This window comes from Malaclemys terrapin, chromosome 2 (genome assembly GCF_027887155.1).
Source record: "Malaclemys terrapin pileata isolate rMalTer1 chromosome 2, rMalTer1.hap1, whole genome shotgun sequence".
Lineage (NCBI taxonomy): Eukaryota > Metazoa > Chordata > Testudines > Emydidae > Malaclemys > Malaclemys terrapin.
In genome coordinates this window covers 212,818,537-212,833,482 of record NC_071506.1, presented here as the reverse complement: position 1 = coordinate 212,833,482, position 14,946 = coordinate 212,818,537, and the positions used below count along the sequence as shown (strand labels likewise).

Below are 14,946 nucleotides of genomic sequence, written 5' to 3'. Positions count from 1 at the left end.
AAATCAGTGTCGCTCCGTTGACTTCAGTAGGGGAACATTCATTTACATCTGAGGATCTGTTCCCAGAGGAGATGAACTTGCAGCACCTTACAGGATTGTGCCCTTTATTTAGCACAAAATAAACCCTGTTGCCATCATCTAGATATTGGTAGCTAATTCCTAATTTTTAAGTGCAATTTTGTATCAAAGGAAGACATCATAAAAGGTCACAGTAGAGGCAAGGCTGTATAGCCAGATGTGTCTGTGTGGCTTATCTCAGTGGTAGCAAGTCCACTATCTTCTGTCACTAACTGGATAAACTTTATTGTAGCTTCCACCCAGGAAGGATAATTGTGATGCAGTCTATTCTGTCTAATGCCTGTTCAGTAATTAACTTTAATGTTGGCTGCAGGGAATAGATGAAGGCCCAGAGGGACTCAAACTGATTTCTGACATTATTCGAGAGAAAATGGGAATAGACATCAGTGTGCTGATGGGAGCTAACATTGCCAATGAGGTAGCGGCAGAGAAGTTCTGTGAAACCACAATAGGTAACATTCTGTGTAATTAAAATGTTTAAAATATCGATGTCTATGCTCAAAACTCCACATTGAATAATTTGAACATCACCGTTGCCAGCTTTAATCAATCATTATCAGAAGCTGCTAAGTCTTTCATATTTAATTTCTGAACTTCCTATAATGTTTGCACTTCCAAATGTAGCAGTAAGGCATTGGGAGGAGAGATTATGAAATCTCATTAGGATTGTGTCTTCAGAGACAACTCTTTTTTCTTTTACAATGAAATAATTACCAACCCACAAAATAACAATTATACTGTTTAATACTGATAAAGTAGCCATGCCACTGCTGTGCAGAACATTTTGCTACATAGGTTGCTACATAGTCTAATATCAAGTGATTAGATGTTTTTTAGTACAGGTGTTAAAGCTTGTGAAACTCTCTCTCTTTCCATATTTATAACTTTTTAAGGGTGCTACTGTATCCTTTGTAGGTTTTCATCGTAACTAATTCTTCCAAACTGCGGGTGTTTGCCTTGATCCTGCAATTGGAATTACTAGCACAGATTTCTCTGCACCCATCTAAGGCTGGAGAGATTTCACAAAGTCTCACATGTGCATTCAAATATATACAGCTGTGTGCAATCTGAGGGAGTTAATGTTGTTAGACCATAAATTTTTTTTTTACTTTTGTGTAGTTAGCTTTGTGAGCTTAGTGTCACGTTAACATCTCTTGCATATAATTATTTTAGATGGTTGATTTAATTTAAAATGTTGACAGACACTTCTTTTTCAGGGCAACATTAGCTTGCTGTGTTAATAAGGTATCTGTGACTTGTTTTACCAGTAGGTATGAACGTGTGCTTAAAGTACTTCATAGAATTGCAGCTGCTGAGAAGATAACTTGGACAGATTTTTTTTAAAACCAATTTTAATTATTTAAATAATAAGAAAACAAGGGAAATGGATTTAAACAAAAAGGAGGTGGTGGTGAAGTTATATGATTGTTCTTCTGTCTATTCTGAGCTCTTAGTTCTTAACATGGAGACATTTACCAGTAGTCTATCTTGGTTGGAGGGAGGGGAAGTGGGGAAAAACAATCTAACTCCTGCTTTGAAGTATTATGCCTTGCCTAAAAAGACAGCATAATAAATGAATACATTATTCATTGCTTGCTTTCTCCCTTCCACCTCCCTCCCCCAACAGGCAGTAAAATCCTGGAGAACGGCCTTCTTTTCAAAGAACTCCTGCAGACGCCAAACTTCCGAATAACTGTAGTAGACGATGCAGATACTGTTGAGCTTTGTGGCGCTCTTAAGGTACAGTTAGCCGTGCTGAATTTTTATGACTGGGGAAGGGAGATGATGGGGGGGGGGGGAGAAGGGGAGAGTATTTTCCCCTAAAAGGTTGTCTATCTGTGTGTTTCTCTCTCTAAAATATAAAAAATACATGCTTTAAAACTAAAATAATTGAACACACAACTCTGCAAATACTAGACATAAAACTGAAGAGAGGCATGTGGTTAGTGCATGGAGCTCTGCATCAAGATATCCTGAGTTCTGTTCCTACCTCTGCCACTTACTTGCTCTGTGGCTTCATGCAAATTATGTTGCATCCAGGGCTGGCGCTTCCACTAGGCGACCCTAGGCAGTCGCCTAGGGTGGCAGGATTTGGGGGGCGGCATTTTGCTGTCCTTGGCGGCAATTCGGCGGCGGGGGTCCTTCCGCTCTGCGTCTTTGGGGCGCTTCGGCAGCGGGTCCTTCGCTCGCTCTGGGGAGGAGTGCTGCCACCTAGGGCAGCAAAAACCCTGGCACCGCTCCTGGTTGCATCTACACTCCTGAAACGCTTTTAAAATCCATTCCAGCCTCTGGGCAAGGTCTGTGTGTACTGCAGCCCCTATGCAAGGGGAGAGGAATGGGACGCTGAAGTTAACCTTTTTTGCACTGGAAACCACATAGTTCCCTTGCTCCCTATCTCATTTGTTTATAGAAGCCGCTTCTACTGGCACGGTTTTACCGACCGTATAGGTGGGACACAACTCTGCTAAAACAGTTTTTTAAAGACTTATCCCAGGCCAGGTGTTTTAGCAAAGTTATGTCCCATCTATACACTTGGCTCAACTGTGCCAGCTGGACTGGCTTTGAAAAACAGAGAGGCAGAGAGCAGTCTAGTCAGACACTGCCTGGTTAGGTGTTAACTCGAGATTTACATTCCTCTTCCCGTAAGTAGGTACTGCAGTGAAGCGGTATATGGGATCCTGGAGAGGAGAGAGAGAATGGCAAGGCCCTGTGCCCAGATACCAAAGTCTGGGTGAACCCTAGACTGGGAATTTCCTTTTTATCCCTGTTTTTGCTTATGGTACCTAGTTCTGGCTTATTCTGATAAAGCCTTGCACTTGCTGAGAAATCCTGTGAATTGCTATTTTCATCCTATCAGGTTAGAGGTAGTTTCAGAAGCATGGATGGGGCCTTAGTCTCCCTTGTCCAGTTTCACCACAGGAATAAGCTGGTAGGTTGCCATTGACTTCGCTAGAACTTCATCTACATAACACCAATGGTGAATTTGGCCCTCTGAGCCATAGTTTCTCCATCTGCAAATGAAAATAGCAATAAATACATTTCTGCAGTAAATAGTAAAGGGACTCCATGAACATGAAATCACAACAGTTTTAAAAAATGCGTTAAAAGTAACTTCAGGAACTGGAATTGAGTCTGCATTATGCTGCCATTTTCATACTCTTTAAAATGCTTTTTCTCTCCCCTGTTGCTATGTGATGAAAGACCCATGCAAACAATAAGGAAAACAAGTAAACTGACTAAGCACAAAGTGCTGTCAAATGCGCTCAGAGTAAACCTAAAAATGGAGAATGTCTTCTAATTCCTTCCAGCTGTAGTAATTTGAGATGATGGTTGCAACTGAGGTAGGTATAAATATTTTTTGGACAAGAAGTGGGACTTTTTTTTTTTTTTCATTACCCGTGTGTCCTTCTCAAATAGTGAATGTTGTTGCAGCACTTTGAAGATGTAAAGCACTATATTGTTGTATACAAATCTTGTGCATGTATTCTCCAAACTTGTATTGGATAAGGTTTGTGCAGAATTGCTGAACAGTAAAACAAATATTTTTCTATTCTTTCAAAGAACTACAAAGCTGTTTTTTCTTTTGTTTTTGTAACTGAATTGTACCGATAGGAAGTGAAGTGTAGCTTAAAGTGATTCCTATTGATTTTTTTTCTTTAAGGGTTAATTTACAGGAAATTGTTATATATATGTAGTTAATGGCTTGGGCGCCTGGCCAGTTATACAATAGTTCGTGTTCTCTAATGTTTGTGACGGGAAGCAATTTCACTGAACACAGTCATGTACTAGTAAAGCTACATTTATGATGCTTCAGAAAATAACTGAAAAGAAAAATAAGACTCCCAAATATAATAAAGTAATATGTAGTGCTAGTCAGCATAAACACTGTAACGATTAGTAAAAGTTACATGAAATACTCTATTTTACTTGAGGGGCTCTTTGGTTCCTGGTTCTGTTAGTCAGGTTGAGGTTGTTGTGGGGGAAATCATGGAATCTTAAACTACATTCAGGTAATTTGTAGGAGATGAGGAGCCTGGTTTTCAAATAGCTTTTGCTGTGAATCTGGCATATTTAAATCCTGCTTGAAATTATGTAACTGGCCGGATGCCTGTAATGGACTGGTGAGCTAGGTTCTGATCTCCGTTATGTTAGCGTAATCTGGAGTTATTCCACTGGCTTTACTGCAGTGACTCTGAATTTATACTGATGTTACTGAGATCAGAATCTGGCCTAGTTTATCCATGGCTTTAAGATGTTCTAGTGGTGATATGCAAAGTGACCAGGAAAACACCCCTGCACACAATCCTGTTAGAGTTGCTCAGAAAAAAATTACAGATTTAGATTGTTCGCTTGTTTTGCTTGTTGAAATTTCATTTTGACATTTTCTGACCAGTTCTAATTCCTGTATACTTACGGAAGAAAGAACTCTCTGGGAACACGAAAACTCTTGGAGGCAGAATTAGAGGTGGGACTTAAGCCAGTGAATGTTGGGTTTTGACTTCAGCTCAGAGAGTGAGCTCTAGGTGAAAGGGACCTTGAGATTGGTGTGTCTCAACTCCTGTAGGACTTGGATGTCTGCTGGCTCGTTGCTGGAAGGTCCAAGTTAATATAGACATAAGCATCTATCTGTAAGTGTTGAAGAATTTAAGACCGTTTCTCTTCTGAATCTGGATAGCCACTAAGATTAAATCTTCATATTTTCTTGATCTGTTCTTTATTATTATTATTTATTATTTATTAATGTTTGTGAATACTGGTGTGAATGAATTTTAGATGTTGTTACTCATCAGATAAAGTCACTGGTTATGGGTCTAAAAGGCCTAGTCTACTAGCGACTGATGCTGCTGACGCTTTAAAAAAACATAAAAAGGAATTGATAAAATACTCTGCCCTGAGGAGACAACCCAGTGGATGTTGATCACAGCATATTGCTAATTAAACAAACAAAAACAACTTCCAGATTCACCTGTGAAGAGCTTTTTCAGGAAATCAAAGATTAACTGAAGCTTTTCAAGGAATAATAAATTAAAAAACAGAGTGGGTTGTTTAAAACTAATAAAGGGTTCATGCTGGGTTAAAAAACATGGCCCAATCTGGTGTAATTCCCATGTGGTGTAAATCTTCATATTTCAGTTGACATCAGTGGAGCTACACCAAGTGAAAATCTGGCCCCATCTATTTTTAATAAATCAAATAATATATCTAGCGCTTTCATCTGTAGATTTCAATCTTGCCTATATTATAAAATACATTACATTATTAAAATTGAGAATTTAAAAAAAATGTAATTTACTTGTGCTGTTAAGTTCTGTCCCTCTTGTGAGTGGAAATAGACAAATCATCTTTTACTTTCAAGTTCTCAGCTACTAGGCTAACATTTATATTGCAAACAAAAATGTTTGTGTTTATGAATTTTTTTCTTTTACAAACTCATTGTAATTTTTTTAATTTCATGAAAACCTTTATTTGGGTCAACACTTTTTTTTTTTTTTTTTTGGTCTGTCATGCAAAGCACTTTTTTTTTTTTTCTTTCTTTCTTTAAACCTAAGTTTTGTGCCAACCTACTGTGGGTATGTAAACACTTCCCTGAGCTGTTCATAATTCAAACATTGCTCTCTTGGGCTAGTGCATTGAGAACCTCAATGTGAAATTGACTAGCCAGTTTACTTCAAGTTTCTAACCTATTTTTCTTGTCTATACTAAGCAAAATGGGGGGAAAACAGATAGTGAAATGTAAACTAGGCTACTTTAAAATAGAGAGAATTTTAAAAATTTTATTAATGGTAATTTAGTAAAAAAAATTATTGTTTTGTTTTTGAAGATATGATTAACCTGGTCATATCTGTTTTTTAAATAATCATATTTTAGAGTACAAATGTGTGCTAGCTTTTAATATCTGTTCAGGAGTTTTCCTGTCTCTTCAATATGATTGGGAATCACATCATGGTAAATTGATGAAAATTGGAGCTATGTAATTTCACTCTTTGAAAAGTGAGGGGGGAAAACTATGTGATCCATGAGGACAACATGCTATACTGTGAGGGTACTGCTGTAAATAAAGAGAGATTCTGACCTTAACTTCTGCAGCAGTGCCTATTTTAATTGTCTGCAGTACCACTGTAAACTGCAGTCTTGAATACAGTAGAAGGCATATATTCCATCCCAATACTTGCTTTTAGAGGAGGAATTAGTAAAATGCAACTACAGTATTTATTTTTGAGTATGTGAGGTGCTTACATGATTCTGGTTTCTGCATCATAGTTTAAACAAAGACATATGAAAACAAGATCTTTATAATATTCCAGCTTTATTTCTTGCATAATATACTGGTATACAATAGAAGATTATGATACAGCTGTACCTCTGGACTAGTTTGATTCCTTTCTCCTCCTCCCTCACTCCTCCAAGCAGGGATGATTTCAATATGGATGATTGCCTAAAGATTGAAAGGAACACAGAAAATAAGAGAGTTTTGAACATAGCATTCTTCTGACTGATATTTTTACATTTGAAATTGTTCTGAAGCACATTTAAATGAAGACTAAAAATGGCTATCACAGCTGGGTGATCATGAAAGAACATCTGCTGTATTGCTGTTCAGACACATGTTCTGAATATCTACTTCACTTGCTGTATTTGTTTTCTCTGACAAAGGGCTGGAGATATTTGGAAGTATAGAAGATTGAGAGCACTGAAATGGTAACTCACAGAGTGTTTGAAATGTGAGCTGCAGTTCTGTCACTGGATCTGGTGGTATCAGGGAGAGAGCTAGAAATGGCTGTAAACAATAGCTTGCTGGTTTTGTGAACAAGGTATCCACCGGTTTGTTCTGCATCAGTAATTGTTCCTGTTGTGAAATGCACTGAGAATTAGGGTATGTCTACACTACGGGATTAATCCGAATTTAGATAATTCGGATTTGAGAAACAGGTTGTATAAAGTCGAAATGAGTGCCGCCACACTAGCACAGTAATTCGGTGGTGTGCGTCCAAGTACCGGGGCTAGCGTCGATTTCTGCACCGTTGCACTGTGGGTAGCAATTCCATAGCTATCCCATAGTTCCCGCAGTCTCCCGCGCCCATTGGGATTGTGGGTTAAGATCCCAGTGCCTGATGGGACAAAAAACATCGTCGCAGGTGGTTCTGGGTACAGCCTCACTTCCTCCCTCCCTCCCTCCCTGCATGAAAGCAACGGACGGCAGACAACCATTTTCGCGCCTTTTTTCCTGGGTGGGTGAACACTGCAAACTCCATACCACGGCAAGCATGGAGCCCGCTGAGGTCAAGACAGCACTCATGAATATTGCAAACACCTCGCGCGTTCTCGTGGAGTTTATGCTCAGCCAGGACCAGAAAAACGAGGCGAGGAGGCAGCGGCGGCGGCAGCGCAGCGACAAGCATGATGAGGACATGGACACGGACACAGAATTCAGTGAAACCACAGGCCCCGGTGCTTTGGAGATCATGTTGTTAATGGGGCAGATTCTATCCATGGAACGCCGATTCTGGGCAAGGGAAACAAGCACAGACTGGTGGGACCGCATAGTGTTGCAGGTCTGGGACGATTCCCAGTGGCTGCGGAACTTTCGCATGCGTAAGGGCACTTTCATGGAACTTTGTGACTTGCTGTCTCCTGCCCTGAAACGCCAGAATACCAAGATGAGAGCAGCCCTCACAGTTGAGAAGCGCGTGGCGATAGCCCTGTGGAAGCTTGCAACGCCAGACAGCTACCGGTCAGTCGGGAATCAATTTGGAGTGGGCAAATCTACTGTGGGGGCTGCTGTGATGCAAGTAGCCAAAGCAATCACTCAGGTGCTGCTACGAAAGTTAGTGACTCTGGGAAATGTGCAGGCTATAGTGGATGGTTTTGCTGCAATGGGATTCCCTAACTGTGGTGGGGCAATAGACGGAACCCATATCCCTATCTTGGCACCGGAGCACCAAGCCACCGAGTACATAAACCGCAAGGGGTACTTTTCAATGGTGCTGCAAGCACTTGTGGATCACAAGGGACGTTTCACCAACATCAACGCGGGCTGGGCGGGAAGGGTTCATGACGCTCGCGTCTTCAGGAACACTACTCTGTTTAAAGGGCTGCAGCAAGGGACTTACTTTCCGGACCAGAAAATAACCGTTGGGGATGTTGAAATGCCCATAGTTATTCTTGGGGACCCAGCCTACCCCTTAATGCCATGGCTTATGAAGCCGTACACAGGCAGCCTGGACAGGAGTCAGGAGCTGTTTAACTACAGGCTAAGCAAGTGCAGAATGGTGGTAGAATGTGCATTTGGCCGTTTAAAAGGTCGCTGGCGTTCATTATTGACTCGCTCTGACCTCAGCCAAAGAAATCTCCCCATTGTTATTTCTGCTTGCTGTGTGCTCCACAATCTCTGTGAAAGTAAGGGGGAGACCTTTATGGCGGGGTGGGAGGCTGAGGCAAATCGCCTGGCTGCTGATTACGCGCAGCCAGACACCAGGGCGATTAGAAGATCACACCATGAAGCGCTGTGCATCAGAGAAGCTTTGAAAACCAGTTTCATGGCTGGCCAGGCTACCGTGTGAAATATCTGTTTGTTTCTCCTTCATGAAAACCCTCCCCCTTTACTGACTGATTTTTTGTAAGGAACCCACCCTGCCCCTTCCCCCATCTTTCTTTCAAACCAAATAAAGTCACTATCATTTAAAAATCATTTATTCTTTATTAATAGATTAGAAAAAGAGGGAGGGAACCCGGGTGGTATTTGGGAGGAGGATTGCTGGGAAGGAAAAAGCCACAAAGAAAAGGTTAAAAAAATGACAGCCTTTTGCTTGGGCTGTCTACTGGGGTGGAATGGGAAGGTGTACGGAGCCTCCCCCCCGCGTTCTTACACGTCTGGGTGAGGAGGATACGGAACATGGGGAGGGGGGAGGGTGGAACAGGGGCTGAAGCGGCAGTCTGTTTTCCAGCAGCCGTTCCTGAACCTCCACCAGACGCCGGAGCAGCCCCAGCGTTGCATCCTTCATCCTCTGGTCTTCCTGCCGCCATCTCTCATCTCGATCGTCTCTCCTCTCCTCACGTTGGTCCCTCCTCTCCTCACGTTGGTCCCTCCTCTCCTCACGTTCACTGACTTCTTTCCTATACTTTGAAACTGTTTCCTTCCACTCATTCAGATGAGCTCTGTCACTCCTGCTGGATTGCATAATTTCAGAAAACATGTCCTCCCGCGTCTTCTTCTTACGACGCCTTATCTGTGATAACCTTCGGGATGGAGGAGGGAGGCTTGAGGAATTTGCAGCTGCTGTAGGGAGGGGAAAAAAGAGAGAATTGTTTTAAAAGCTACATTTTGCAGAACAATGCTTATACTTTTTCACGGTGACCAACACTGTTCACATTACATAGCACATGTGATTTCTGTGCAAGGTCGCATTTTGCCTCTTAATGCTGAGTGCCTGTGGCTTTGCTGCTAGAGATCACAGGTCTGGGCAACAGAATTCGGCTTGCATGCGGCCATGGTAAGCCATTGTTTTACAGCTTCTGCACCCTCCTTTCCCACATACCAAGCATAGCCTGTAGAGTGCTGCAGAAGCCTGGCCAATCTCAGCCAGTTGGGGGGGGGCAGTGTGGGGGGGCTTGTCTGGGCCCCTTCAGGCAAGTAGAGTGCTGCGGTTTTTCTGTTAACATTCAGCAGCACCAGAAAACAATCTAACCCCCCCCCCCCCCCCCCGCCATGAATTCTCTGGGATGATCACGGTACCCCCTCCCCCCACCGCGTGGCTGGTATCAGGGAAGATCCCTGCAGGCACCAAACTACCCCCCCCCCCCCGCCGCCGACCCCCCCCCCCTCGCCATGAATTCTCTGGGATGATCACGGTACCCTCCCCCCACCGCGTGGCTGGTAACAGGGAAGATCCCTGCTAGCCAAACGCGAAAAACTCAGGGCCAATTTCCCATCTGTGCTTGGCTAACTGCAGGGAAGGATTTATTTTCCGCCACAGGCAAACAGCCCAGTAGGAACGGCCACCTCTGTCCCCTTAATTAAGTTCCCGTATTTCAACCAGGTTACCAGGAGTGATATCACTCTCCTGAGGATTACACAACAAGATAAAGAACGGATGTTGCTTGAATGCCAGCAAACACCGGGACCATACGCTGCCAGGCTTTGTCAGGCAATGATACCAGATTACTTGCTGCAAGCATGGCGTGGTCAAGTGTCCTACCATGGAGGAGGGAATAAGGATGCACTGCCCAGAAACCTTCTGGCAAGGCTTTCGGAGTACCTCCAGGAGAGCTTCATGGAGATGTCCCTGGAGGATTTCCGCTCCATCCCCATACACGTTAACAGACTTTTCCAGTAGCTACAGACTTTTCCAGTAGCTGAACTGACCGCGAATGCAAAGTCAGGCAAAGTAATCATTAAAAACCGTTTGCTTTTAAAACAAGTTTTATATTTTAAAAGGTAAACTCACCTGAGGTCCCTTCCATGGGGTCAGAGTCTTGGGTACTGGCTTGGGAGGCTTGGGACGGTACTTCAGTCAGGGTGATAAAAAGATCCTGGCTGTTGGGGAGAATGGAGTGCTGTGTGCTCTCTGCAAGCTCATCCTCCTCCTCCTCCTCCTCCTCTACCCCATCGGCAGAATCCTCAGGCGTCGAGACTATCCCCGACCCAGAATCCACGAACAAAGGTGGGGTAGTGGTGGCAGCCCCCCCTAGAATTGCATGCAGCTCGGCGTAGTAGCGGCATGTCCGCGGCTCTGACCCGGAGCGACCGTTTGCCTCCTTTGTTTTTTGATAGGCTTGTCTGAGCTCCTTGACCTTCACGCGGCACTGCTCAGAGTCCCTATTGTGGCCTCTCTCCATCATGCCCTTGGAAATTTTTTCAAAAGTTTTTGCATTTCGTCTTTTAGAACGAAGTTCTGCAAGCACTGAATCCTCTCCCCATACAGCGATCAGATCCAGTACCTCCCTCACGGTCCATGCTGGTGCTCTTTTTCGATTATCAGCCTGCATGGTTACCTGTGCTGATGAGGTATCTGTGGTCACCTGTGCTCTCCACGCTGGGCAAACAGGAAATGAAGTTCAAATGTTCGCGGGGCTTTTCCTGTCTACCTGGCCAGTGCATCCGAGTTCGGATTGCTGTCCAGAGCGGTCACAATGATGCACTGTGGGATAGCTCCCGGAGGCCAATACCATCGAATTGCGGCCACACTAACCCTAATTCGAATTGCTAAAATCGATTTTGGCGCTACTCCGCTCGTTGGGGTGGAGTACAGAAATCGATTTAAAGGGCCCTTTACATCGAATTAAATGGCGTCGTTGTGTGGACGGTTACAGGGTTAATTCGAATTAAAGCTGATAAATCCGAATTAAAGTCGTAGTGTAGACCAGGCCTTAGACTCATAGGTTTTAAGGCCAGAAGGAACCATCGTGGTCATCTGGTATGACCTCCTGCAAATTGCACAGAACCTCACCTACTCCTGAAATAGACCCCGAACCTCTGGCTGAGTTACTGAAATCCTCAAGTCATGGTTTAAAGACTTCAAGTTACAGAGAAGCCACCATTTACACTAGTTTAAATCTGCAAGTGACCTATGCCCCATGCTGCAGAGGAAGGCAAAAAAACCCCAAAAAACAGGCCGGTCTGACCTGAAGGAAAATTCCTTCCCGACCCCATATATCTGTTGTCTCACTCCTTTCTGCAAAATAGTATGTGTAAGCAGAAGGGAAAACAGACTCTAATACCTGTACAAGTATCCTTAGACACCATCTCAGGTTTGCAGCACAGATGAAGGCATGAAATCTTACATGGCTTACACTCGGCTTTTCCTTTAACTATTAATTGTGGAGGGACAGTGTGTGGTTTAAAAAGACCTCTGAAACTATATGCATCAGCATGATGAGGGACTCCATAAACTTATTGTCAAAAGCAATGTTGGATTGCAAGTTTTAAATTATTCTTTGTTGGCACTGACCCTCATTTACAAAATGCTCATATGGTCATCAAAGTCTGGAGCTATAACATACGCAATATGCATAGCCTTTTGATGATAATCAAATTTGCATTTCTGAAGGACTCTGTGATCACACTAAGTTGCTTATGAGAAGATGACTTTCCCACCTGTTCTACAACAGTCCCTAAACTCTGGGTAGGATCAAAACTCAACCATCTTCTTGGGCTTCAACTTTATATTATCATATTGCTTAGATGTCTGTTAAAGTCCAGTCCTAGCTTAGATCTGCTCTGTCTACCACTTAGATCCTCTCATCTCAGACTCAAGATACCTCTCTCAGGGCAGACTCATTCAGAAGCACTTCCTCCTTTTTTTTTTTTTTTTTTTTTTTTTTTTTTTTTATTCACTCCAGTTGCTTGGCCCTCCTTGCTTACTTGAGATAGCTGGCAGGTAGTGGTATTCAAAGTTAAGCTGTTGGCTCCTGTGTGCTGAGGTGCCACCATGGAGTGAGACCCAGAGTCACCTACAGGTGACCTATTTTAGTGTTTGTTTAAAAAAAAAAAAACAAAAAAAAAAACCCTTTTCAGTAGTGTTATTTAATGTATTCATTTTAGCTTGGCTAGCTTGGGGCATCGAGTTGCTCTTATTTTCAAGTCATCATTAAGACAACATTTTTAAACCATGAACCTGCAAAATAGAATTGCTCTCACTTTGACTCCAAAACTCCACAGCTGTGTAAACAAACAGGTATTTGCATAGGTAAATTGAGTATTTGAGCTTGCAAACAGATAGGCTTGCAAACAGATTTCTATTGTGCATAAATATGAGTTCCTGCAAATGTAATGGATATGCATGCAACTGAAAATATAGGGGCTTTAGTGATAATAGAGCTCAGGATATCTGTGCTGCTGCATATTAACGTCATGTATATTAAATCTTATAGACAGCAGATGGTACTGGAGCTTGCATCTGTCAAATAATTTAATGGAACCTTGTCAACAGGGAAAAAAGAGTTTATTGATGGCAGCAAAAGGCAAAGGAGCATCTTCACTATCAGAGTACGGACCACTAGAGTGTATGTTAACATTGCTGTTACAAATTAAGGAGTGAGAGTGTGGCCTAGTAGACAGAGCATTGGACTTGGGACTCAGAGGACCTGGACTCTGTTCCCGGTGCTGCTACTGGGTCTAGTGGGTGGGCTTGAGAAAGTCAATTCACCTTTGCATGCCTCAGTTTCCCCCATTTGTAAAATGATGATGATACTGACCTCCTTTTGTAAAGTGCTTTGAGATCTACTGATGAAAAGCACCATGTACTAGGTGGTGGTGGTGGTGGTATTTATTTATTTATTTATTTATTTGTCTTCAAAATAAGACTCCCTTGTCTTGCACAGATCTTCATTAAACTGATCTTCTAATGGTCTCCAACCTTTTAAGCTAGAACAGAGGTTCTCCAATTGTGATTGGTGGAGCACCTGGCTGCTCTTGGTGAGAGCTTTTCCTTCATATATCCAGCAACTACGTTTTATATTAAAAGAAAACTGAAAGTGCATAGTGCTTCCCAATATCGCTTGCTGGAATTGCCATATAGGCGTTCTGCAATAGGAAAGGAGGTGTCTACAAGACACGCTGTGGACCATGTTTCAGTACACTAAGAAAAATTTGAGAGCTCCTGAGCTAGAAGTTGGCCCCAGTAGCACCTTTGCCCAAACCACATAGAATATCACAAAAAAACAAATATTTTCATGCATGCTTTTAAACTTCCTAACTTAAAGTCATGAACAAACTTTCTTCGTACACGTCTATTCTTCACTGAGGACTGTAAAAGAAACCAAGCTTGGTATTTCTGCCTAAGGTCCTGCCCCCAACCTTTCTTATTCATCAGCCATCTGCATTCAAGACAGGCTGTTTTTCCTTTCACTTTCATGCTGCCTGGGTGCTAGCAGCAGGATAAATGAGAGCTCAGGAGAGAGAGTTTTCCTGCTCCCAGCTCCTGTACCCAGCACCAAGGTGTAATCCCTGGCAGCCAGTAGGACCAGTTGCAGGGGAAGTCCTGCTTAGCCCATAGCCTTGGGGTGGAGCTGTGACGTTGCAGTCTATATGGTTTTATAAAAATATGATAAGTGAATATAATGTAACTGGGATATGCTTCGTGCACAAGGTCTCTTGTAAGGTATCATTACAAAGCTTATAATCTACTGAGTGTGATCATCCTATTTGTATAAATGTACCACTCTTGTATCTAAAACTAGAAATACAAAATATAACTCTGAGGGCCTATTGTAATTATGCAGAGTGTGGGCCATTAATGGTGGTTTGGAATCTTGATGACTCCCATTAACCAGGACCATTGTCTGCAGATGGCTGTGTTTTACCTGTGACTCTTCCTGTATATATGTGTGCTGGCAAGCTGGTAATGAAGTCTTGTGATCATGTCACCTGAACTGGAATCCATCTTTAACCTGGTGCTTTGCTGTGGTGTCTCCAAGGAAGACAGTAGTGTCAGACGTGACCAGTACACCTGGGAAATGTATTCATCTCACACGTCCCCCGAAAATGTCTCTAGTTTGGTCAGAACAGCAGCCTGTGCTAGTATCAGCGAGCAGGGATGTAAAAGGTGACAGAAAGAGGGACAGGTTCTGGCAATGCAACGTGGCTACAGCTTCCCCTTCTGGGGAGGTGAAAGGGCTCAGTGCTGTTCAAAAAGCAGGTAGAATTAGCCAGTCAGCAGCTTGGAATTTCCTAATGGAGAAAAGGATGTAACAGCTGCCAGTGAAATATCAGCAGAGTCCAGGAGCACAAACACCATCTCCCCCGCATGGGGTGATCACACACACGCACGCTAGGGCACAATGATGGCTCTAGCTGTGTAGGTTGTTGACCCCCATTTTGACTGGTGTAAAAGAGTGTGTTCAAAACCTCCCTGCACTAGCTTGGCTGAA

General features: G+C 43.0%; 1 protein-coding gene across 1 annotated transcript in view; it reads left to right on the top strand.

Annotated features, from left to right (window-relative positions):
• The window catches only part of GPD1L (glycerol-3-phosphate dehydrogenase 1 like), a 37,185-nt gene that overhangs the window by 13,551 nt on the left and 8,688 nt on the right, over nucleotides 1–14,946 (top strand). The window contains exons 4-5 of the mRNA XM_054019844.1: nucleotides 392–530; nucleotides 1,706–1,818. Of these exons, the coding sequence (XP_053875819.1) occupies nucleotides 392–530; nucleotides 1,706–1,818 (252 nt within the window). The remainder of the gene's footprint in view (nucleotides 1–391; nucleotides 531–1,705; nucleotides 1,819–14,946) is intronic.